This window comes from Cydia splendana, chromosome 12 (assembly GCF_910591565.1).
Source record: "Cydia splendana chromosome 12, ilCydSple1.2, whole genome shotgun sequence".
Lineage (NCBI taxonomy): Eukaryota > Metazoa > Arthropoda > Insecta > Lepidoptera > Tortricidae > Cydia > Cydia splendana.
Window position 1 is genome coordinate 8,520,431 of NC_085971.1, and position 27,105 is coordinate 8,547,535.

The 27,105-nt window shown below is 37.9% G+C and overlaps 1 protein-coding gene and 1 pseudogene across 1 annotated transcript; both read left to right on the forward strand.

The window, feature by feature from the left end:
• The first annotated feature begins 9,688 nt into the window (after nt 1–9,688).
• On the forward strand, nt 9,689–17,552 carry LOC134795408 (sodium-coupled monocarboxylate transporter 2-like). The gene is made up of 10 exons (XM_063767239.1): nt 9,689–10,036; nt 10,705–10,829; nt 11,756–11,908; nt 12,199–12,418; nt 12,725–12,995; nt 13,668–13,756; nt 14,124–14,232; nt 14,790–14,951; nt 15,872–16,053; nt 17,107–17,552. Exons 1-10 carry the CDS (start codon nt 9,840–9,842, stop codon nt 17,402–17,404), a joined length of 1,806 nt encoding a protein of 601 aa, XP_063623309.1. The 5' UTR covers nt 9,689–9,839; the 3' UTR covers nt 17,405–17,552.
• Nucleotides 17,553–17,905: 353 nt separating this feature from the next.
• On the forward strand, nt 17,906–25,674 carry LOC134795892 (fatty acid synthase-like; annotated as a pseudogene).
• Nucleotides 25,675–27,105: the final 1,431 nt, after the last annotated feature.

Below are 27,105 nucleotides of genomic sequence, written 5' to 3' on the forward strand. Positions count from 1 at the left end.
AATGGTGGTGATTATCATGAAATTTAATGTAAGTCCCAAGCATTTTCTTAGTAGGTATACTAAAGTTCACAAGGACTTGCTTAATCCGAAATATTAACAACAACAGACCAATGTTGCAGGCTGATACCTAATAAACATCAAATGAGCTCACTTCTAGGTATTTAAGTAAAATAAAATAATACGTTTATTTTATAGAACAACGCTCTTTATATGTGCAGCGAAAAGAACTAAGTATATCAACAAACAACATGATATAAGTTTTGAGAATTTGAAAGTATTGTCTACCATATAAAACAAAAATTTAAACGACATTTTCTTTCACAATTTCCAAGCAACATTGCCCCTCATTTCTTTGCATTGCGATAATGTAGGCATAAATCAGAGCGAGTCCGGCGAAGGATCAAAGCCTCTATATATCAGGCTAATGCTGATATGATATGTTAAATAAATAGCGCCGCCCACAGGATATTGGGTCTGCCCGGGAATCGAAAATGAATGTGACGCGTAAACAAAGTGGGTATCGGAAAAATGGGAGTTTTTCGTCCTGTTAACTGTGCGTCGTGAGCGTGTGGCGTACTTTATTTGTTACTTTAATCATTTCTCTGGCCCGCAGGGTAATGAAATTATTATAAAAGTAATTTTAAACACAAAGAGCCTATAAACATTTTGTAAAAGCCGTCGTACTGCCGAGTAGAAACGCCGAAAAGAATTCAATAGTGTATAGATATTAAAAGTGGTACTTAATTATTTCTATGCGTACCTACCTATAAAGGCCACTCCACACTATAGCGTCTTTCGAGCGTCGTCGGACTGCCAGAGCCCGCGCAACAGAGGAGCAACTTTTGCGTTGCGTCAACGTAACGTCGGCGCGACGGCAGCTGCGTTTATCGAGCGCCAGCATCCCATCAGCGTCCACGCAGCGACGACGCGACGTCTCTAGTGTCTTTCGAACGTCGGCGTCTTGCCAGCGTCTTGTCAGCGCCCGCGACAGGGCAAGAACGCTGTGGAAGACGCTAGCTGGCCCTAACTATATGTGTCTCTATTAATTACATTTAAGTAATATTGCTTAAGTAGGTATATAATTATTATTAAAAAACGTTATAAAAACGATTACGAAAACTTATTCACGACCCGATAGAAAACCGGCGGATATACGACATCAGAATATATTCCCTACCCGGGTACCTAATCTAGTTTAGTATGTGAGGTGTGCCTCAGGATGGATGTGTTGGTTTTGCGCCCCTGATAAGTAGGCCTCCCTAATATTTCGTTCTGAAATGCTAAATAAATTGAATTTTCTGTGGCGGGGTTAAGTTTCAATGGGACGTCGTGGTAGTTTTCTTACCATGTTCTCATCATAACAGTCACATATCGCTTTCATTACGATAAAATTGAGTACCTATAGTAAGTTACAAGCAGAGGCAAGTGGTTTCATAATTTGCCATGATAGCTCATATCTAAAACATAATACACGATTACTCTTCCCGGGGTTGGCACCCGTAATAAGGCTATTAATAATAGAAGTAAATTAATACTTAATAATTTAAGGTGTGATTATAGTTCATAGGTCTTTATTTTCTTTTCCAAATGTACTTACTACTAACCTTATTCAGACAACTTAGTAAACTTTGTAAAATTTTGTCCTCTTCTAACAAACACAAATTTCAAAACGACAGATAAGGACAAACGATTATCAAAGCCTTGTTAAACTAGACAAGCGTTTATGAATAACGCCATTAGTGTTTTACATATTGAATTTCCCTTTAAAATCCAAAACCATTACATAAATAATACACGTCAACACAACGCCTTACGTAGAATAAAACAATAGTTACTCAGCCAGGGCGCTCCACCTTTTAGTGTCAAAAGTGTGAGAAGAATATGGGTAAACAAATCCTCCAATTTCCATCACATTTATTCGAGGCTGACGTCACCCTACCTCCCCCCTCCCCGTTATAGAGAGGAACGTGTAATTTCTTTGTAGATAGTGTGAACTGGCACACCCCATTGGCCCCGGTGTACATACTTATAAAGATGGCAAATATGTTGTCAACGGTAGATGGATCTGTGGGCCAAATTGTTGTATGTCTTTAGTGTAGAGTCATCGATTACAAGTGGGTTAAAGAGCGTATCAAAATGTTGTGATTATAGAAAAAAAACTTCGTCAAAAAAAGTCTTTAGACCAGTAAGTTTTTGTTGTGGTTGATATTTAATTTAGTACCTATAGATAATTTTTTGTCGATCTTGCATGAGCTATATTTTATTACAGTTAGGAAAACTTCATTAGGAAATTAACGTACTAATTACAAATAATAAGCTGCTAATAATTATAACAATTTCTTGAATTTATAGTGCATAGAGTCTGTTCGGAAAGAGAAGAGTCGTGGAATGTATTGGGCTTCATAGATTCCACGACTCTTCTCTTTCCGCACAGACTCTAACTGTGAATAATATAGCCCAATTAGTTAATAACGATAATTAATTAATAAGCCATAATAATGATGACGATAAATAAAAAGCTCCCTCTAAATAATCAGCTTATTCTGGAGTTTATTTTTGGAAAGGAGCGGTATACGAGTAACCTAACTAATAATGTCCACTAATGTATTTGCTTGATCATACTCATAATTGTAAGCACCAATTCACTAAAAGCTTATACATATTAAGATTCCATAATCACAACTCAAGGAAGGCATATTTCACAGCAAGCAAGAATTGCGAATCTACAAAAAACAGCACATAAAACGTTATATTTACTATAACATACGTAATATTATCCAGTAAATTTAGGAAAGGGAAAGGACTTAATAGAAAGGCCGGTCCAAGCTTATCTAAGAAAGCGTAAAATTTATGTTAATGACACCCCAAGAAGGAAATAACGTAACGTTAAACCAAAGGAGAAGAAAGCATATTCCCTCGATAACGTGTCCCCGTTAAATGAGCATGAAAGTGACTATTCTCAAGGATAGGTGACATTTGATATAATTTAATCCAGTGCACTAAAGTCTACAGTTTGAGGTCAATTGGAACTTCCATTCTGATATAACAATGATGTCATTTTGATATCATTCGCACGTGTATTTCGAACTTGTTCGTGACGTACTTACATGTGCGAGCGGACGCACGGGCGAATGGTAACTCAAGAAAGTCGAAAATTTAGTGTTCGGAGAGCGAAAATGTTTCTACTAGAATTATTTTAAACCATCATAATAAGCTGACAATTTCCTTTCCTTGTGTAAATTGCTTTTGTACTACTATGTAACGTTTACACTTTGTCAATTAAAATATGACATATGATGGAAGTCTCTCAAAAAAACTGAAACAGGTACGTATTTGCAATATCTGGTTAATCACTGGAAAATTTATGAAAATAGTTTGATTTAGATATTTTTTTACATACGAGCGACAATAAAATCACAAATCACGTTTGTTGTATTTATTATATACTGTTTCTAGTTAGTTAATAAAATTATAAGTCGGTGCATATTGTTGATTTTAGGTGGTCTAAACCAGCGGTTAGACAATTGAATAAGAGTACTATTGAAAAAAAAACTAATTGTCTTTTAACCTAAATATAGCTGGCGATATCATGAGGACGACAAGGTTCGGTCACGAAAGCCATAAAGCAAAGTTAATTAAATGTATCAATTTTGAGCCCATTGCATGTAGATTTTTTAATACTGTTTTGTCTCAGTTTTATTTCCTGCATATCGATCGCTATGAAGATAACCCCCAAAAACTAGAAGAGCACGCAAAAAACGTAGCTCGAAGCGACCAATTCATTCGTTCCCATATCCGGTTATCGCCGGTTTATCATACGCCCGGGGGCCCACTCTAACTCCTCGCGAGATTATTTTAAGCTTCAACCCTTAACGTTTTGATTAAACTGCCATTTCTGGGGAACCTTTTACAGTGGCCGTTGCTGGGAATTAGGTATAAAAGAGAATGAGGTAGCTAAGTGGCAGGTTTTCCGGATTGTCATTGGATGAGACAAGGAAAGATTACAGTATGGGAAACAAGTCCGGATGAATTTATAGTTTTCATTTGTTTTAATTGGATTTTTACCGTTCTTTCATTTTGAAAAGAATTTATCTAACACAGTACTCAATTTGAAGCAAGTGTTTGCTGTTTTTTTTAGTGTTAAAGTATAGGTACCTAACTATTTTAACTTTAACCACAACAAGTTTTGATGTTTTCCACCGCTACAAAAAATGTTTTTTTTTATTTCGATATACCTACCCAGGAGTTTTTTTTTAATAAGGTTTTCGTAAAAAGCAGAATAAGCAGCGGACTTACAATATTTTCACATAGGTATATAGAACGACCCTAAACAGCGGTTATGTCACGTAATTAACAGCTACAGACTAAGTTAGATATTTTAATGTATAGCTACACATTACACAGAAGTGTTATTGTTTTCTTAACCGTATTTTAAAAATATCTTCACTTTATCTCCATATATGCGAGCAAGCCATGGCAGTTACCTGAATTTAAAATTAATAGCTTCCCTTGTTTCACAACGAGAGCAATCATGCGAGGAGTCTTATTCCGAAACATGTGTTTGATTTTACATAAAAGTATTGAAAACGAATTGTTTGCATGTTACTCGCACTAATGCTCAGCATACATTGGTGCGAATGTAATGCACTGATACCTACATGTTGAATTGGTATTGTGTTTGGGATGATTTTTTGTTTCTGAATACGACTCGGGTCGCAAGAGAAGGTCTCATTTTCTCTCTTTCCTTTATAATTTTCTCGCCCCACGGCGGGTCGCGGAAAAATGCAGAGCGCGTTAAGGCGCGTTGCAATTTTTACATGTTAGACGTATGGGATGAGCCTAGCCGTTTTGTATTAGGTTTCGTGTTTAGAATTAAGTTGAATATTTGACAGGGGCGACCGGCAAAGAGGTGAAAGGAGTTTTGTCTTTCCAAAAGACGTTGGGTCTCGACAGTTTTCAGTCTGTTTTATGTTACTGTCAAAGCGTAAGGTAAGACGAAGCACATAGGTTTTTAGGTGGGCAATATAAGTAATGGAGCGTCTGATAGCTGATGAATTTTAATATTGTTATACGTTCATATTAAATTGTCTTTCACCTTTTAATGTTTGTTCCTTTTTCATTTTATCAAAGGTTAGCTGTACGGATATGGTAGTCGTTCTTGTCTACGAGACAGCGTGATAAAACGGTGTCCGTCACTTTCTATCCCATGGTGTTAAAAAGTGACAGTTATTTTATCACGTGGTAGTAAATCCATCCATAATACGCCTGCTGGAAAATCCCTTCTCCTTATTAGTGATAATTTCCCCTTCGTACATTTGCTTACATCTTTTACTTTGTCTACTTTATGTAAACTTGTTTCTGTACAATAAAGTGATACATATATGCCCACATATTTTCACCATACCTACCTGCTTTATACGTTTAACCCGTCGAACGTCCACCATACTTACAACAAATTGATGCAAAGCAATTTGACCCATATTGATCTGTAGTTAGTAACACACGTCTGATACTAAGTCGCTACGACCCAAATTGAGTTAACATCACACGTGTCTTGCTAGGGCGCTCCACGGGTTAAGACCGGCACGCTAGTTTTTAAAAATATTACTGCCGTTTATATTTAGTTATAACATGTACAATAAAAGATAAACAAACTAATCATTCGAAAATGTCATCTAGGCCCCCCTAGAATTCTAAAAGGGTCTCCACAATTCCGTAAAAGCAAACTCACACTTAATGATCCCAAACGGGCTACAGGAGAATACTTCCATTGATTTATACCACTAACATCCAGTCTCAAGCCATTTGCAATCCGAACTATTCCAAATAAAAAGGAATTCCACGTACAAAAACCTGGGGGAAAGAAATAAAAAATACAATAATTCATAATGGTGCCTGGCACTTAATAACTGCCTGACACCATTGGGAAATATAATTTTCATCACACTTGCTCGGAAAAGATGTATTTACACGTAGGGCTTGCGGGCGGGAAATTGAATTTTTCGCCCTAGGGCGGAAAAAATCTTTTCCGAGCAAGTGTGATGAAAAACACTTATTTACACGTAGGGCTTGCGGGCGGGAAATTGAAATTTTCGCCCTAGGGCGGAAAAGTGTTTTATACAGAAGTTTGTTTTTATTAATTCTCCTTTTTTTCCTTACAAGTGTGATGAAAAACATTGTGTGTGCCACGGGCGGTAAAGAAATTCCGAACTCGTGAACATTTTAAGCCCTCGCTTCGCGTCGGGCTTAAAATTGACACTCGTTCGTAATTTCTTATTTCCCGCCCTTAATACACAATGTACTATTAATTTTTCTTTCACTCCATCTTACTTTTTCGCATTGGAAAACGTTGCGCGATCTCTTTCGTGCATTTTAGCCCCCCTCTTCCCTGGAAAGTTCGGTCCTTGGGATCTGGACAAGAGATTATGATAGTGCATTATATGATTTATATATATGGTAGTAAGGTTGAGTTTATTGCTTATACGCCGATTTGAAAGGATTTTTATGATTAGATCCTAAAGGTAATTAAATTATGTTTTTTCATCCCAGATTTTTGTTTTGTGTATAAAACTCGTCATTTTATCGTGGTTCAAAAAATTCATTTTCGGTGGTAATAGATAGATAAGAGGTTAATATTTATTGATACTGCCCACGGACGCACATGCCTTAAGACAAAATCTAGCTAGCCCCAAGCCGTCGGTAGGTATATAAAATATATCGTATATATGTCGGCGGCCGATCGTAAGATCAGGCATATCGTGAAGTTCCTAGGCATATCGTGAAACGTGAAAATCTTTGACTCCTTCCCTGAGTCGACGGGCTCCTATTTCTGGGCAGTTTGCCCTTCGGGCATCTGAAGCAACCTAACAAACCTATCCTACCTATCTATTGAGCTAATGTGACTATCGTCAAAACATTACACAGGAACATTACGATCTGCCTGATCGTACGATCGGCCTACGACATATCCAAGCCATCTCCAAATATACCCATCCTAAACATATTCAGATACCAACAATTTCCGCTAGCAATCATTCAACATACCTTAACGAAGATATACATTTCTACCGATATGTAGTTTTATGTAGGGAGAAGGTGGGGTTATATTATTATGGATGGCGGGTCGCTCTTACCAACATTAGAATATTACGCTCGCACCTGGTCCCAGGCGACCCCGTAAATATATGTAGTTTTTGTCTAGTTTTATGGATATCTATATAGCTAACAGCAAAGTGAGATTTTTGCTTACAAATACCGATTCTGGGCGAGATTGTTGGGATTAGGTAACTGTGTATCGGAAATGCACCAAGGGTTAAAATTAAAAGATTGAAAATAATATCAATACTTATATGAATTCTTGTAGATTGACATGCCTGCAATTTATAATGTAATCTGTATTATGAAATAAATAAATATTAGAAATCTATAAAATCTCTCTAATAAAATCTATATTACACGAGGTACAGTCAACATGAAAAGACGCAGATCAAAGCGCTTAAAAAGAGTTATATCTCTCTATGTAGAACGATTAGAGTGAATCTAATTTAATTTATTTAATTATTCGACAATAGATACATTTGAACTAGAACTGTGGCGCTTTATTTCTATTTATATATTTGAAAAGTTATCCAGGGTGGCAGATACTTTTGGCGCATTGTTTCATCCGCTACTATTAATGCTGACTGTACCTGGAGGTATATTAAGATAATAAAAATGTCAATAATCCTAATATGAATGCACTTATTAGCATCTTATTTGTTTAAAGTGTTAATGGTGCATAAGGGAAGATGACAGTGAATATTAAAGCAATGGGTACATTTTTATATTTTGAATATTTTCATGGCAAATTGTTTTGCTCATGAACATGATTTATTACATAGATACGTTTATATGATACCAACACGGTAATTCTGATAGATCGCTCTCCAATATAGGTAAGCACAAAATAAAAGCGCTAGAAATCTCTACTATAAAACTGTTAGGTTAAACTATATAGGTACTTAAAAATAAGCTCTAAACGAACTACTAGTTCTCATAGCACTGAATGCGTTTATTATATCAAATTTTAATATGAATTACAAATTCGTTTAATTTTAAAATCTACGCCACCTAGCGGACATTTAATGAACTTATAGAACGCACTATGAAAACTAGTTGAGTTCTCTAGGTGAAATGCGTTATTGCAGGTTGCAGGTCTTTTGACTAGATGGCGCTAACATAAAAATGACGTTTTACATACTTATCAATGTAGGAATTATTTTTTAAATGTTTTATAATTAGTACCTATGATGAAAAATGTAATTACTTCGCAGCGAGCACAAGTTTTCTTGAAATAATGATACCATTTTATACTTCAGTAGGTAGTAGAAGTCTGGCTACTGAAATTATACCTAAATGTTTGGCGGGAAATTCAAAAAATCTTGGGCTGGTCACACTTTGTGTAGTAGGAATTATAGTTTTGATACTAGAAAATATTTTTAATTTTCTGTGCACACGTAAGGTACCTAAGGATATAAGTAAGCTAAATATACGTTGACGTGCACTCAAAGTCAGCTCACATAATTTCTACCACTATGTAAAGTACAGTCAACGATAAACACTTATGTTAACACTTTCTCACCATTATACCATTGTAACAAGGCGAAATGAAATGTAGAAATAAGACCTAGCTCGACAATACCGTAATATTAATCCATTACCAAAAAAAAAACATAAGTACTATGCCAAATATGCTAAATGCCAAGTATCAAAAGATTTATAGAGCACCAACCTTCTAATTTGTTTACATTTGTTTAGGAGTTGTAAACATTGCAGTTTTTCGCTATAGAACGCTACACGTCGACTTCGCACATTCTCGTAATTAATCACGAGCTTAAAATATTAGTTTGCAAACCTCACTCAGTATAGACATTATTAATATTATTTAAAATAAACCCCTTATAAACCGCAAACAATTTGAATGAATGACATAAATTGACAACTGACTATTACCTTTTTTTAAAATCATAGACAATTGGTGATACAAGAAATTTCAACGGTAGGTGTGTGGTGGCACTACAACGATTATGAATAACATCGTGGTTGTTTTTCGAAGAATTTTTGATCTGAAAAAAAAAGCCTCATAATGGAGGGACTGGTATAAGAATTTTATTTCGAAGTGCAAATAATTATAGTGACTCAGTTTTAATCACATTGCTACATAAAATCTAGCAATTATCTTCACAAGCACAGTGATATTAATTAGCATTACTTTTATTTGTTTGAATATTATTTGACGTAATATTACACTACCGTGAATTAAGTAAGAACGGCTAATAAGCCCCTAAGATAAGATTATTTGCTTCCATTTACTCTAAAAACAATTATTGTGTCTCAATTTCATTGCTTCAAAAGTTACCTAGGTAGTTTACTTTAAAAACATGCATTTTCGTTTTTTGTATAGAAGATTAACAATATATTTTATGAACTATTATAAACGACTTTAGGTAACTCACGCTAAATTAGACCTAGAGTTAGACTAAGCTAAGTTTGCAGCGATATTGACAGCCCAGACTGTGCAAGTATTATTTTAAACGACAAACTTCTATGAAATTATGACGTTTAAATAACATTTGGGCAGTGTGCTATGAAAATCGCTGCCAATTTAGCTTGGTCTGACTCTAGTATGTTTTGGCAAGCAATATAAACAGCAAACTGTAGTGTATTTGCCATAAGATTGAAGAGAAATCCAGCTTTATCTCTTATATCTCCTTTATTAGGTATTGTTAGACGCGCTGATAAGTAATAACTATTTGAACCGGAACGTTTTACAAGAAACACGTTTACCAGTTTAAGCAAAAATGAAGAACAGCACCTTGGTGTACCCTATTTATTTCAACGTGGCAGAGTACGGCCTGTTTGGTATAATTTTGGGTGGAATAGTGGCAATTATTATATATTTTAATGTTGTTAATAGAAAAAATAAGACGGTCGCCGGGTTTCTGTTTGGCGGGAAAAATATGTCGATCTTCTCCGTTTCTTTGGGTCTTATTGCGAGGTAAGTTTTAAAAATGACAAGATTTATTTGAACTGCAATAATTGTCTTAACCTCATTAGACCTAGAAGTGGAGATGAATTGTTTTTGGAGTATTTTAGTCAATAAAAGTTCTATTTAGATTTTGGAATATGTACAAATAAAAATGTAGGTACGCGATTAAAATAAACGTTGGTGGTGGGATATTGGCGTTCCTTGGGCTAAATAGGAAATTTAACATTTACATTAAGTCACTTACATAAATTTCATAGTGTTTATTTTGATTCAATTTTAAGTTTCATAGTAGGTACCTATTTTAACCGTGAATAAAAAAAAGAAAAAGATCGGCTTTGATCCAAAAAGACACATAAGTTAAAAATTGCGCACAAAAACTTTCGGAACTTTTACTAGGTAAGGTTTATTCACGGTAAAGCTAAGAGTATTACTAATCACCCTACTGGCCTACTACTACTATTACTAGATCTTACTAATTATCCCTATGTTTATGTCGTTACATACCTACTGACCTACTATTTTTAAATGAACATCCTTCCTTCTTTATTCCGCACAATATTCGGTTTTCCATTGACTTCATTATAAGACAAACATTTCTATCTCTGTTATTCGCAACGTCAAGCTATTATTGCTTTAATGTCTTACTGTATACTTACATTATTACATATTATTTCCAGCCACCTGACAAGTATCACATTGCTCGGCGTGCCCGTCGAGATATACTTGAGGGGCACACAATACTGGGCATCGGCGCTGTCCCTTATCTTAGTGACTATTCTAACAGCTGTGATATATTTACCAGGTAAATAATGAATGTTTGATTCATGTCTGCTTCGTGTAGTGTTTTGTTTTGAAAAATATTTAAGTTGTTGCAACGCAACTGCAGCATGTGTACCTACGAGTAATTGCGTGAATTTGATTAGAACAGTAAACTGTTACTCGAAGCAGGCGTGTCTTACTCCGCGATTTCGTCGCTTTGCTACAGGTAGCTAAAAGTACATCCGTTCGGCCCCAATTTTGGGGTTTGCCATAAGCCGCGCGTGGCGCTGTCGCCACCTAGCGGCCATATCTGTGCTGATCGTAACAGACGCGTTTTGTTAGAGAGTGAGTCTTCTGTACTTAGTACTATTATTTATTCTGTGCTCGAAGATTAAGTAATTAACGGCCTTTTTAGTCGAGATATTTTCACGCTCAAAAGCAGTGAGAGAGCCTAGCAGTTGGAGGTTGAAGGCAGTGTATTGAACATTCTACTTACCTACTATTAATCTAAAGATATAGCAAATAACTAAGAACTGTTGTTAAATTCTGTAAAATTGGCATTTTTATTGGTAACACAATAACAGTGTTTGTACAGTCACCTGCAATAATATGTTACTCTTCGAAGGCCGCAAAAATATGTGAGACGCTCTTATGGCTCTACAAATAAGATCGTATCAGATATTTTTGCGGCCTTCATTGTGTAACATATTATTGCAGGTGACTGTACAGTTGCCATCAGATATATCGGAGCGGCCAAGGTGGTCACAAATAGGTACTTAAAGATCCAAAGCCTCTATTATTAAGACGTTAATGTACATAATATCTGAATATTATTGAATACTTGAATGCTCGCATATCTGATCAGATGATGGATACAAGCGCCTGTATTCAAACAATTTCCACTGTGAAATTTTCCTATACCACTTTTAGTGACCCGGTTTGTACCTGACCTCAGCTTATTTTTCTCAGTTTTCCACCGACTGCAACTGTCATCAAGCTTCGAATACTTGGAAATAAGGTTCTCCACACACACGCGAACCATCGCTGCAGTGTTGTTCGTTGTCAGCAAGCTAATGCTTCTGCCAATAGTGCCTTACGTTCCAATGTTGGCGTTTAGATTAGGTGAGTTATTCTTGAGATAAGATACTGGACTCAGTCAAGCCGGTGAGTTGTGACAACAAGGAACCTACCTTAATGAGCGCATTAAAAGTACACACTCGGTAACATTACACTTCAAAATATAGGTTGTATTTGAAAAGGTTCATGATGGGACAACTATGAACATGGATATGTAGCAAACACCTAATTATTTTAAAACTCCTTTGTAATAAGTACTTATACAAAGGAAGAATTGAAAGTAGAGTTATAACGAACGCGAGACGACCATTTAGTAATTATGTAATCGATTTCAGTTACAGACCCTCTAGCGGGCCGCGCGACCGCCGTAGTTTGCGTCCTTTGCGCGACGTTCACAGCGGTAGGCGGCCTTCAAGCTATAGTCAGCATTGGGATGCTGACGGTCTTCCTATCATTGGCTGGTACAGCGCTGCCAGCTGGGTTAGCACTGCTGCCAATGGGGATAAAGAGGATGTGGGAGATTGCTAGTCATGGTGACCGGTTGGTGCTGTATGAGTAAGTGATTATGGTTGTTTGATTAATCATGATTAATTGTTTACTATGAAATAGGATATAGCTGAACCTTCGAAGTGGCCGAAGCATTCCAGCAAACAGTGTGTAGACAACGACTATATTACTTGCTTTCTTTTCACGATGATGTTCAATAGTCTTGGAGGTCTACAAGCTGTTAGTCAACATTAAGATGCTGACATTCTTCTTATCATTGAACTGGTATGACGCATTTTAAATTGTAAACTTATTAGCAACACCGTACTATTACCCATACCTCTCTATTTATGGTATTTTATTCGCTTGTTTCAGTCCCGACCCCGAAATGGCGCACCACACCTCTTTCCTAACCGTAACTTTAGCCCTAAGCACAAATTGGCTCTGGAAGGTAGCCCTCAGCCAGTCATCTCTGCAGAAACTCCAGGCAGTGCCGACAATAGCCAAAGCCAGGATTTGTCTGGCGATCTCCTGCTTGGGAGTTATTTTGATGAAACTACTGTCATGTCTGCTTGGGCTGGCTATGTATGCCTGGTTTGCGGGCTGTGACCCTTTATTGTCTGGGCAGATTAAGAAACATGAGCAGGTAATATAATGATTTCTGCATAACTCGTTGAAGACTGCTTTGAATGCATAAAATAATTATCTAAAATCTTGATCTAAATCAGACTAATCAGAGTTACATCGCTAAAATAATAGCTAGACGTTATAAAGATTACTCTTCCGTCATATACATTTTACATAAAATTAGCGATATAAAGATAAAAGAAGAAAGGAAATCTACTCACCTGAGGGCCCAGCAAGTTATTTTTTGGAATAGGTAACTTCTGATCTGTTGGCACAGAACGTTGCCTATTCTATTGTAGATACGCTAAAAACCCAGGACATACTTACAAGTAACACAATATTTACACCACACAAAACTTTTTTAATTTTCTTATACTTTAAAATTCACCACAATCACACATATTTATTAAATATTTTATAAAATAATAATTGTTCGAGAATATATATGTAAAATTTTTGAAAGATGTCGCGTCACGCGCGTCACTGACTTGACGTTAGTGGCTTTTTTTCTTCTCTCTAAAAAACTTTTTGTAAAAAAAGGTTAATAAATAAATATACAACAGCTTTGGTCTTCGATAAGTTTTTAAATCACAAATTTAAATATACAGTCATTTTATATTTTTATTAAGTATTTTCCTAACAACTATTTTTATTTGTATATCCTAACATTGCATTAACTTTTACATTTCAGCTGGTACCACAATTTTTACACAGCTTGTCAAGCATGTTTCCTGGAATATGTGGTATTTTTATCATCGCCATTTTCAGCGCCACTACGGGGTAAGAATATTAAAAAATCGTTACATACCCTAGAGGCCTACACTTATATGAATTATTTATATCGATTGAAACCTTCACAACTCTCAGACATTCATTCAAGTAAACGCGTTTATTTATGAACTACTTTTAATTACTAGGTAACCATTTAAGTTAACTTATTTCCCAAAGATTACGACGTGATGTTAAGGGGCCCACTGATTAACAGTCCGCCGGACAGTATGGGCCTGTCAGTTAGAACAAAATTTTGACAGTTCCGAACAACTGACAGGCCGGCGGACTGTTAATCAGTGGGCCCCTTTACTCCTATCCTATGGCAATAAGATTAGGGTACCCTATAGTTTTAAATGACACTCATTTCTGTTTTCAGGTGTATTGCCTCGACAATAAACTCAGTATCGGGGGTCATTTTTGAAGAGTTCATTAGACCTTGGATGCCACAGAGCACGAGTGAACTTGCGTGCTGTAAAATTATGAAGGTAACTGGCTAAAGTTGACGTCAACATCTAGCTGCGGGAGTTTTTCGAACTACCCGCACTTGGTCTTGGTTATCAACAGGAACACTTGACACACAACACTAACGATATTTCATCACTCAAAATTACAAATATAATAGAATTTCAAAACTTAATTATACGCGATTTAGTCTTGTTTTTGTAAAAATCATGAAAATTGAATTTCGTGTTATGTTATGAAGGTAGTTAGAGTTAGACCAAAAAAAGTCTGCAGCGACTTTGATAGATGTTATTTATACGTCATAATTTCATAGAAGTTTGACGTTTAAACTGCACTTGAGTCGCTTAACTTCGAACTCGGGTAAATCCATCTGTCAGATTATGCGATTTTGGTATTAAGAAAAGGTAATAGGGTAGATATTTTCTGAGAGGGTCGAATGGATTTACCCGAGTTTGAAGTTAAGCGACACACTTGCACTGCGTGGGCTATCAAAATCACTGCAGACTTTTCTCGGTCTGACTCTAACCACCTTAACCTTAATACAAGTATAATACCAGTATTTCATAAAGCGTGTTTTCAGCTCCTCTGCGTTTTAGTAGGGACGTACTGCACAGGCGTGGTGTGGTGCGCGAGAGAGCTGGATCGGCTGCAACACGTCGCTTTCGGGGTGACAGGTGTCACTGCCGGCACTCTGTTGGGACTGTTCACTCTGGGAATTGTTTTCTCTAGAGCTAATTGTTCTGTAAGTAACTGAGTATGCTATTACATTACTTAGGTGCTTAGGTTAAATGCCAGGTGTATATTTTACTAAAATTAGGAAGATACCAAACGTCAATGTGAGAATTAATTACTTTGCCACTTTTCTTTCAGTATTTTTCGTTTATAAATTTGCCAGTAATTATTAACAATACCATATCTCCGTACTTAGAGCCTCCGTATCAAACTAAAACATAATGGGTGTTGACATCAGCGCCATCTTGTCGTTACAAACAGTTTTATTTAGGCAACAAGCATGGGGCTTGCCTTGTGCGTTGTATTTGGTCTTCTCTTTGTTGTGAGTTCTCAACACTACCACATAGATGGCAGCTCTAGTAACAAAACTAACGTTGGAAAATATATACAGGCCGTTTTTAGAACAACTAGCCATATTGTGCGAGGTGATTAGGTAGGCCATATACCAAAGCCATACTGAACAACTTTTTCAATGGGACCAACTCCGAAATTATAAAATTTTTTTTGGTCGTTTCATACAGTTTGGTCGAGTGGATGTCGACGTTTTCTATGGGAGGGTCAATTTTTTTTGGGATTTCGGGGTTGGTCCCATAGAAAAAGTTGTTCAGTATGATCTACCTAATCACCTCGCACAATATGGCTAGTTGTCCAAAAAACGCCCTGTATTTGGTAGGTAGGTATTCTTTTTACTTATGAAAAACCGGTTACAATACAATAATATTTTATGATCACATCGAGCTGATCTGATGAAAAAGACCGAAGGTGACATTCATTTTCGGTTTGTTACATTTTGCAATCATCTCGACGTATAGCGTATAAGTACCTAGACGCTTCTAAATAAAAGTACAGCCAGCAATAAAATCTCATATCAAAAATGACATTTAAGGACAAAAAATATAACTTTAAATCTTACATGATATATTTTTCCAGGGAGCATTAAGCGGCTGCCTGCTGAGCCTACTGCTCTGCGGTTGGCTCCTCATCGGGGCAGAGAATGCGCTCGCCTCGGGGGCGTTGACCTTTCAGGGGAAGCATCTAGCTACCACGGGGTGCGGCAAAGTCAACTTTACGCACGTCTTGGTAAATCTTACCAGTAGCTTGCCTAGTGCCGCGTAAGTACCTATTTTGTTGATTTTTTTATTTTGTTATGGAGTAATATCAAAAAGAATAGATAGTATCAAAGACATATCTAACTTCGTATAAGACGAATAAAGTCTAAGGAAAAAACGTGCCTCGGAATTGAAGCAAAAGTCATTCTCGAATAGATGGCGCACACACCTTTAGCCTATCCTCGGCTAGATGGCGTGACGACACCGTTTCATATTTAACAATTTTAACACATAGATATTAGTGAAGGAACATGGATCAAAATGATATAAAAATAATAAAATCATTTATCCATATATATACATTTTTTGATAACTTTATACGTTTTCATTTTGAGTTTTAGTCGTGTGTCGATAGATGGCAGTAAATTTACAGTGACTACAAAATTTACAATGACAGGACCCCTCTATACTATCTATTCTTTTTGATAGTATAGAGGGGTCCTGTCATTGTAAATTTTGTAGTCACTGTAAATTTACTGCCATCTATCGACACACGACTAAAACTCAAAATGAAAACGTATAAAGTTATCAAAAAATGTATATATATGGATAAATGATTTTATTATTTTTATATCATTTTGATCCATGTTCATTCACTGATATCTATGTGTTAAAATTGTTAAATATGAAACGGTGTCGTCACGCCATCTAGCCGAGGATAGGCTAAAGGTGTGTGCGCCACCTATTCGAGAATGACTTTTACTGGAATTCCGAGGCACGTTTTTTCCTTAGACTTTATTCGTCTTATACGAAGTTACATATGTCTTTGGTAATTTAAAAACTAAATGTGTCCAATTGGGTTGTCATTTTCCATATATGTCGTATGGTGTTATAATGTAATAGAAAAAAAACATATTATACAGAACTTCTAACCGAGGTTTCCTAGAGGGATTCTTCAAAAAAGTTTTAAGGAAGGTAAAGTTTTCTAAATGGTCTGCAGCGCGCATGTTCAAAACTTATAAATCCTTTTAAAACGATTAAATAGCTTTTTTATACAGAACTCAGAAGCAATACGATGAAATAACAAATGCAAACAGTTCCATTTTTATATTCCAGCAACCAAATCCCAACAAAACCGCTTCAGTCACTCTTCAAAATTTCCTTCACCTACTGTCCATTTGCTGGGGTGATGTCAGTACTCCTCATCGGAGTACCAATGAGCTACCTCACAGGAAAATCAAGAACCGAATCCATAAACCCTGACGTCTTCTGCCCACTTACACAGAGTTTCCTACACAAATCGCAAATGAGGAGTCTAACGGAATCTTTGGAAGTCAGGCCGCCAGACACACAAGAAGTGTATGAAGCACTAGACGAAGCATTAAAACAATTGAAAGACGTTATAGACCGATAAAAAATTGGACACCGTTATAAAGTTGGAGAAGATGGAAAATTTGCTATGGATCGATGACATATCTTGATCTGTAACTCTTTCGGCAGAGGTGTAACATGGTACTTTTTATAACTACTGGAAGAAAATAAATTAAAGTTTTTAATTTTTTTTTTTTTTTTTTTTTAATTTTAGAAACAAAAATATATTTATTTCATAATTAAAATAATACATAAACTAAACATAAAACTAATTAAAAACTAAACTAAATAAGTATAAAAAATTGCCTACTGAAGCCCGTCCCGGGCTGCCCCCGACGCAAAGGTGCCCATCACGCTCGCTGCGTTGCCGCGTTGGACTGCGATGGACAGCCTTTGCATCAGGAAAAGTTTTTTTTTCCTTAAAATTTATTGTTTTACAAAATATATTTTTTAACCTCTCTGCAGTCCTTTCTGCTCCCTTTAACCTCTGGCAACCTATTTATATCTTGAAGACTGTTAAAAAACTATGTTTACACATTGCACAATGCACACGGTGTGTGGTTTAGGTATTTTAGACGTGTAAGTATGGAATATAATAGCCGTTTATTCATTGTTAATTCGAATTGATTGACATCTGCAAAAAATGCATGTTTTTTTAATACCGCCCACTTTATTAATATATTAAATGTCTGTTTATAATAATTTGTTTAATGTGACAATTATGAAAAGTGATCCTATGTAGGCATCTATAAAAATTTAAGCATGCTGTGCTTGCTGTTTCAGGAACTAATTTCGTTAGTCATAACTTCCCGGGCGATAACTCGTAGGTGTTAAGGAAAATGTATAATGAAGCATTGTGAAAATCAGCTGCACTGCAACTGGAAGTTTAAGGAACGGGATCCATCCAAACACGTAGAAAATAGCTTTTATAATTAGACTACCTCCTCCCGCGTAATATTGAAGTTCGTTTAAAATATTTTTCATTGTCATCATCATGAAGGAATCGGGAAACAAACATAGAAAAGCTCCTTTTAGAAGTCGGTTAAAAACTCATGGTTCCACAATGACTGGAACATAAAATTTGATTAGTGTCCAAATAAAGAACAATTGTGGCTGGGCGGAGTAGTAGGTAGGACCATGTTTTGCATGTTTTAGGGCCGCCATACACGGACTGCTTTGAGCAGTCAGTGCCAACAGCTTCAAGCAGTCGCCGTTGGGTGATCTGCAGTTGCAATACAAAATCGTCATTCGCAATACACGAACCGCTCAAGCAGTTGCAACTGCTTCGGGCGGTTGGCTGCGCGGTGAAATTTCATCATGCGGTCAAGCTCCAAAAGCAGTCCGTGTATGTTGATCACTGCATGGGTTACTGCTCGAGCAGTCCGTGTATGGTAAGTAAATACGCTTGTGTATTTTTTTTACATTGGGGTGGATCGAATTGGGTTTGTAGGTTTCTGATTCAGAGATAGATCTGAAAGACATTGTCTCAGAAAGCTGTACATTTGTTGAATTTATAACCTTTCCCCGCTGTACATGTATACATAACTGCACATTTATCGACACCAAACTCCATGTTGATGGCACTACTGAAGACTTCGGTGGTTTTCAGTAGCTCCAACAAGCCTTGGGTAGGTATTTGGTGCAAATAATTTGAGGTCATCCATGTACAGGAAGTGAGAAATAACTTCACCCTCTCTCCGAAGCCGGCAACCTAGTCCCAAATCCTTCAGCAGTGTGCTGAGGGGATTCAGAGCTAGGCAGAATCATAGGGGACTCAGACTGTCGCCCTGAAAGATTCCTCGCTCAATTCTTATAAAATCCTGCGGGCCAGGTCGGTCATCCCCGCCTCCTGGCTGACGAAGGACTGTGGTCCACTACCCCATACACGCGCTTAGGAAGGTTCTCAAAGCTGCATCAACTTTATACAGTTCTAAGACCCTCCCCAGCCATGAATGAGGCACCGAATCATAGGCTTTCTTGTAGTCAATCCAAGCGGCTGAGAGGGCCCCCTTGTTCCGCCGGATTTGTTGGCAGATGGTCATGTCTATGAGGAGGAGCTCTTTAGTACCACGGGACCCAACCCTATATCCATTTTGAGCAGAGGCCAATATATTGTTTGCGACAATGTGCGCGTTGATTTTTGATCTCAAAATTGATGTAAGGAGCTTGTAGAGTGTAGGCAAGCATGTGATGGGTCTGTAGTTCTTCGCTTCCGTGGTACTATCGGACTTATAGAGCAGGAAGGTGACACCAGTTGTTAAGGAAGGTGGGAGAGAGGAGTGCGAACATCGGAACCATTTTAGCCAGAAGTTGTGCAATCCATCCGGCCCAGGACTTTTCCAGTTCTGGGCCGTGCGGATGGCACAACTTACGTCATCGGGGCTGATGGTGACTGCCCCCATAGGTTCAATGGACTAGCACTCACGTTCGACAACACTCATCCAACTCCCCTCGGTGTGTCCGACAGGCACCGACCAGATGCTACGCCAGAAGTCATTCATGACAGTAGCATCCGGTGGCTGCGAATCGGACGCACGAAGGTTGGTTTCCTCCCACATTCGGTACATCTTCCTTTGGTCACTCTGGAAAAGACGATTCTGCTGGAATCGGTCCACACGCTCTCTGTAGCGGCGAATACGGTGTGCCCATGCCCATATTATTAATATTATGGAGTAAAATAAAAATTTCACACATACTCGTATTACGTAGGTACATAAAATTAGGTACACGTATGTCCAATAACAAATCAAACTTAAAGCTAATTATTACTAATTGAATCTAAACAAGATGCAACTAAATAAAACTAAAACAAGAATAAATAAATAAATCTAAAAAAAACTCCCTTAAATCACCCGCTTCCGGGAAACTCCCCAAAATACTGGCGATATACCCCCTCTGAATCGCCAGACCTAGCCTATGAGCCTAAAACGAGCCCGTGCAGTAAATATTATATACATGTACATACATATACAGGGTGTCCCATAAGTGACACGTCACAGTGACACTGGAGGTAGACCAGGCCAAGAGGACCCAAACCAATTCAACATGACCCCAGTAAAAGTGGCACGGTTTTCGAGTTATTGCCAAATTAAGGTTTTCCATGAATTTTGACCGTTTTTAACATTGTTAGTGCCAGTGTGCACTCGGAAAGGCCTCGAAGTATTTTTTTTATGTGTACGGCATCATGAATAGTTAAATACATGAATACATGACATGATACATGAATATAAAAAAGAATAAATTACAAAAACCGTTATCTTTTAGAATTCAACATTATGATGTGTTTGTCAATTAGCAAGGACAAGGCTTCTAGTTGGTTCTCGGTGACAGGTGGAGCACGCTTACGTGAACGCGTTGACGCGCGGTGACTTGTCATCTCTGCGCTGGATCGAGAGTGACCTGCAGCATGCGGTGAATGCGCCGCGGCCACACACTGTCCTATGCAGTGTCCACTACTCGTCTATCAACTTTCGCGATATCATGATGGCTACAGGCAAGCTACCGCCCGATACACTACCGGCCCATCTTGCTGATAACGTAGGTACCCCCATTAATTGTCAAAAAATTATATTTTTGTACCTATAGAATAGAAGACAACTACAAAATGTATATTTACGAAACGCTATAGTAAACTATAGTGAATTTAACCAATTAAGTCTCGCCGCGGTCAGGAAGACAAAGTCAAAGAATGGAACATAAGACATCAACGAGCTTCTTTTTCTTTAAAAAGACATCAACGAGCTTCTATACATATACTGAAAATGAAGCTCGTATAAAGTAGTGTAAGCTATTCCTTTAGTAGGTAAATATTGAGTGACGGTATAATACAGCAAGGAAGTTTCATTTTACAGGAGTGTCTACTTGGGTTCGAGTTTAGCGGGTATTCATCAACTGGCAAGCGCGTAATGGGTGTAGTTCAAACAATGGGTCTAGCGACCACGGTGCTGGCCGACGTGACACTCATGTGGGAGGTGCCTGAGCAGTGGTCCCTAGAGGAGACGGCGACCGTGCCAGTCGCGTATGGGACGGCGTACTACGCGCTGGTGATGCGCGGGCGCATGCGGCGTGGTGAGGCTGTGCTCGTGCATGCCGGCGCTGGTGGCTTGGGCCAGGCTGCGATTTCAATCGCACTGCATGCCGGCTGTACCGTTTATACCACCGTGGGCTCGCCCTCCAAACGTGCCTACCTGCGTGAGCGCTTCCCGCAGCTGCCGGATGCTAACATTGCCAACTCGCGCGACAACTCATTTGAACACGTTATACTGCGTCGCACGTGCGGTCGTGGCGTCGACCTCGTTCTCAACTCACTTGTGGGCGACCAGCTGCAGGCGTCGCTGCGCTGTCTCGGCCATGGTGGTCGTTTTCTCGAGGCCGGCAAATTTGACCTGACCGCTAACACAGCGCTCGGCATGGCTGTGTTGCTGAAAAACACCACAGTTCACGGCGTCCTATTAGACGCGTTGTTTAGTGAGAACGGGGATGACCCAGAAAAGGCGGAATTAAGGCGTTGCGTAAAAGAAGGCATTGCCAACGGCGCTGTTCACCCGTTGCCAACCATTGTTTACGACTATGACCAGGTCGAGGATGCCTTCCGGTGAGTTCTCGGAATAAATGGATACTATTTATAATTGTATATTTTATGTTGGCTAGGTATTCAACCGCTAACGGCTGTCTTGGCTTGGTTTTTAGGTACATGTCGATGGGAAAGCACATAGGCAAGGTTGTGATTCGCGTGCGCAAGGAAGAACCAGTTAGTAAAACTACGACGAAACAGCTACTGCCAGCAATTCCTCGTGCATATATGCATCCTAGGAAGAGCTACGTCATCGGTGAGTAACAGCTTTTTTATCATTTTCAAATTTTAAATATATTTTGTCATTTTCTATCCCCGCTTTCATTTTGGTTGCAGGTGGACTAGGTGGTTTTGGTCTGGAGCTGTGCGAGTGGCTTATTGGCCGTGGCGCGCGCACGCTCATGCTCAACTCACGCAAGGGTGTCTGCACTGGTTACCAATCTTGGTGTATCCGCAGGTGACTATCATAATTTTAAAATGTTTTATTTGTAAACTAAGCAGTGCATCAACATTAAACTTAACCGCTATTATTCTGTGTTTTTTCTAGATGTTGCGCCTCATCGGGAGTCCGCGTATTAGTTTCAAGCGCCGATGCGACGACAGTGGCGGGCGCACGAGCGATGCTGCAGGAGGCGTCTTCAGCTGCGCCAGTTGGTGGCATCTTCAACCTCGCCGCTGTGTTGCATGATGCCCTCCTTGACAACCAGACACAGGACACCTTCAGTGCCGTCGTCAGTAGGTACCTCATTTTTTAGATTAGAAAGATTTGTAATAAATTATGTTCATTAAATATTAATTGTATTTTTGTTAACAGTGACACGTAACCTGGATTTATTGTCACGCTCGCTGGCACCGGAGCTAGATCATTTCGTGACGTTTTCATCGGTGTCATGCGGGCGCGGAAATGCGGGCCAGAGCAACTATGGTTTCGCCAACAGCGCCATGGAACGGCTTTGTGAGCGGCGGCGCGCGGACGGGTTACCGGCGCTAGCGATACAGTGGGGTGCCATCGGCGACGTGGGACTCGTGGCTGCCATGTTCGGAGAAGATACAGAAGTAGGAGGCACCGTGCCGCAGCGCATCGCCTCCTGCCTGGCCACGCTGGGAACGCTGCTGCTTGCATCGCAAGCCGTAGTCTAGTCCATGTACTGGCCGACCAGCGGCGCAGCCAGGAAAAGCCTGCGCAGAACCTGGTGCACGCTTTAGCTAATGTGCTCGGTAATAAAAAATGCGTAGATTAATAAATTAGTGTAATTAGCCGAAGTCTGAAAAGCAACCAACATCAATCTCTTATTATAGTTATTACTTACTTACTTAAGTAGTGTTTATGTCTAAAAACTTCAGGTTGATAAAAACTCATTTAATAAGAAGCATACCAATGAATAACGCTATTCGATTTCTTTAACCTACTTATTCAGATGATGACTATAAGAAATTATAAGAAGATTCTTATACTGAAAGATAACCCCAGTATAAAATACATGGTTATAATTTGGCCACAGGTATCCAGGACGTAAACAAGGTGTCCTCGACGGCGACCTTGACGGAGCTAGCCATGGCTTCTGCATTTAATGATTATTATATTAACTTGGCCGTAAAAACACACGCAACTACGTCAACTTGTACCTTAAAAAATTCAAATGCCAACTCTATGTTCTTAAAACCAATGTCAGAAAATGAAGTCAGATTGGAAATCATGTCCCTAAATAACACTAACTCCGAGGGATACGACGGTATCAACACAAAAATTATAAAGTCATGCATCAATGAAATAGTTCCAATATTAACCCATTTAATCAATTTTTCATTCGCCTCTGGAACCTTTCCAGATGTATTAAAATTATCAATTGTAAAGCCATTGTTTAAAAAGAATGAGAAAGATAGTATAAATAACTACCGTCCTATCACTCTAATACCTATACTGTCTAAAATATTAGAAAAATGTATGTATAAACGACTTTTAGACTTTTGTACAAAGTTCCAAATCATTAATAAACATCAATTTGGCTTTCAGAAAGATAAGTCAACAACACTGGCAATCTATTCCCTGATCAAGTCGATATTAAATAGTATAAATAATAACAGAATAACTACAGGGCTTTTCTTTGATTTATCGAAAGCCTTCGATCTCGTTTCTCATGACCTGCTTTTAAATAAATTAGAAAAATATGGAATAAGAGGGCTGCCACTCCAGTGGATATCCTCATATCTGAGTAACAGATTGCAGTGTGTTGAAATATCTAAAGTTGACGAAAATAATGAAAAAAGGAACTACAACTCCGAATACAAATTAAATAAGTACGGCGTACCACAGGGGAGTATATTGGGCCCTATACTCTTCTTGTTATACGTAAATGACATAACTGAAATAACTCATCATCAATTTATCTTATTTGCTGACGACATATCTGTAATTGTGACATCCGAAAATAGTATAGTTAATAGTAATACAATAGAAGAACATGAATCTGACATTAATAGAACGATAGAAGTAATTATTAAATGGCTCCATATTAACAACTTAGACATCAATTTGAGTAAATCAAAATATATCATGTTCAACAAAAATATACCTCATCTGAATGTTACACGAATAGAGAAAGTAACACAAAAAATTTTTAGGTGTAACAATAGATGAAAACTTGAACTGGAAGGCACATGTACAAATCGTATGTAGCAAAATCAATAAGTTTGTTTACGCACTTAAACAAGTACGGAAAGTTACAACCGTCGCTACCGCAATTTCAACATACCGAGCATACGTAGAATCCACGCTACGATATGGTGTCCTAGCTTGGGGCAATAGCACCGATAAGGATAGGCTTTTTATCGCCCAAAAAAAATGTGTTCGTGCAATTTGCGGTCTCCCACCTTGGGAAAGTTGTAAACCTATGTTTAATAATCTTGGCTTACTACCGCTACCCGCACTATATATGTACGAAATATGTATGTTTGTCAGCAAAAATAAGCATCTTTTAAAAAGGCAGCTGACCTGAACCAGCGTCCTCGTAGAGACCCTAACAGACTCGTATTAGACGTTACTCCAAAACTAGCACTCTACAGTAAAAGTTGTCTCAAAATGTGTGTTAAGCTTTTTAACAAATTGCCTAAACACCTTAAAGAGTTGAATGCCAAAGCACTAAAACCAGGGCTCTATAAATGGCTACATGGACAAACCTTGTATAATATTAATGAAATTTTAAATTGACGGTTCCTTTAATTAATTAAATTTCTTAGCTTTAACATTGACATTTGAATTGTTTTGTATATACCTGTCTATTTTGCTTAATGTATTGTATGTCCTAGAGTTTAAGGTGTAAATTTGCAGGCTACTTTGTAGTTAATCATGTGTTACCTAATAACAATAGCATAAGAACCACTGTACCATGTTTATTGCAAATAAATGAAATCTAAATCTAAATCTAAATCTAGGGCTGGACTCGTTGATGCTCGCAGAGATCAAGCAGGTGCTCGAACGCAACTATGACGTGGTGCTCGGTGCGCAGGAGATCCGCGCGCTCACGTTCGACAAACTGCGGAGCATGGCAGCTGAAACCGACGGCGTAAACGACAACACCGCAGCGAAAATGCAAACATTAAAACCAACAACATCTACAAGTAATGATGAGGCACAGCCGCTGTTTTGTTGTAACAGGTTTAACGGCGGCTTTACGGGTCCAGAGTTCCAGACCCGAGACGCCCTCTTGCGTCGACTGTTGACCGACAACGCCCAGCGCTAAAATGCAAATGTAATTAATAGCGCCATTTACAAATTTTACAATCAACCGATGTTATACATAACATAAGTAATTCTAGATATTGGGAGATAGCAGTCCTCTACATTGACTTATCTATGTTTTATTTACAATGTCTTTATTTTCAAGATATCAACGATATTTTTGAGAAGCCATTTTAGTATTTAACAAGTTTAACTAATTGAATTGTGTTTCGAAAATGATAGAAGGTTATTCGCATTCATAAAAGTGCTCAGTTGCCATCTGTATGTCAGGAGTGTCAGGACACGACAGTTAAAGTTTGACTAGTAGCGCCATCTGTTCGTAACTATATAAATTATTTGAGTAAAAATCGTGGCGCTTGATTTAGCCTTGGCAAAAAGAATAGATAGTATAGAGGGGTCCTGTCATTGTAAATTTTGTAGTCACTGTAAATTTACTGCCATCTATCGACACACGACTAAAACTCAAAATGAAAACGCATAAAGTTATCAAATAATGTATATATATGGATAAATGATTTTATTATTTTTATATCATTTTGATCCATGTTCATTCACTGATATCTATGTGTTAAAATTGTTAAATATGAAACGGTGTCGTCACGCCATCTAGCCGAGGATAGGCTAAAGGTACGAAGTTATATATGTCTTTGGCCTTGGATTGTGCATTTGTGTTTTTGTCGTTATACATACAGATGGTAGTTTAAATAGCAAAAGTTGACAAAAGTCAGGCACGATTTTGCCAATTCGACTGTGAAACTTTACAAAACTGAAGAACACAAATAGCGTACCTACCCACATATTTCATACGTACGTACGTACACAATTTTATTACAATCGGCAATTATTGCAAAAATTTAGAAACATGGAAAATATTGTAAATTGGTATTTACTTTCACTAACACCTGGTTCCTAAACATTTCTTAAATTAATATCGTACAACTTGGCAAATGTTAACCACGTATGCCTCATACATTTTAATATCGTTTCCCAAGTTTCTATGTGAAAATATACTCTAACCGTCTTTGATAACGTCCAGATTTAAACAAATCATGATCTAAATACATCGTTTTACCGTCATAAAAAATTTACGTAAATAACGTTGCAAATTTATACGCTTGATATGCTCAATTACTCTCTTAGGCCATTTTAATGTGGAATACTGAAAGCCGTTACGCTTTTAAGCCGCTACGCTTGTGTGACGCCGGCATTACTTGTTTCTTTTATTTTGCAAACAGATTTTTAACCTCAGCGCGGAAAATTATCATTTTTTATAACACGTTTTCAGGTTTTAAAAGGTTTTATGCTCTTATTATCTTTTTGCTTTTACCGCAAAATTATAATGTATGTACTGTTTTGTGGCGGGTTTGTATCTTTTTTATCCTGTTTGGCACATGGAGTAAAAATATAAAAGTGCTTTGTTTAAAAATGCAAT

What these genes read in the sequence shown, in the direction of transcription:
- LOC134795408 (XM_063767239.1), top strand. Translation starts at nt 9,840, where the DNA reads ATGAAGAACAGCACCTTGGTGTACCCTATTTATTTCAACGTGGCAGAG. An exon ending in TCTTTGGGTCTTATTGCGAG is followed by an intron (nt 10,037 to 10,704) that starts GTAAGTTTTAAA and finishes TATTATTTCCAG; the next exon opens with CCACCTGACAAGTATCACAT. An exon ending in CGTGCTGTAAAATTATGAAG is followed by an intron (nt 14,233 to 14,789) that starts GTAACTGGCTAA and finishes GCGTGTTTTCAG; the next exon opens with CTCCTCTGCGTTTTAGTAGG.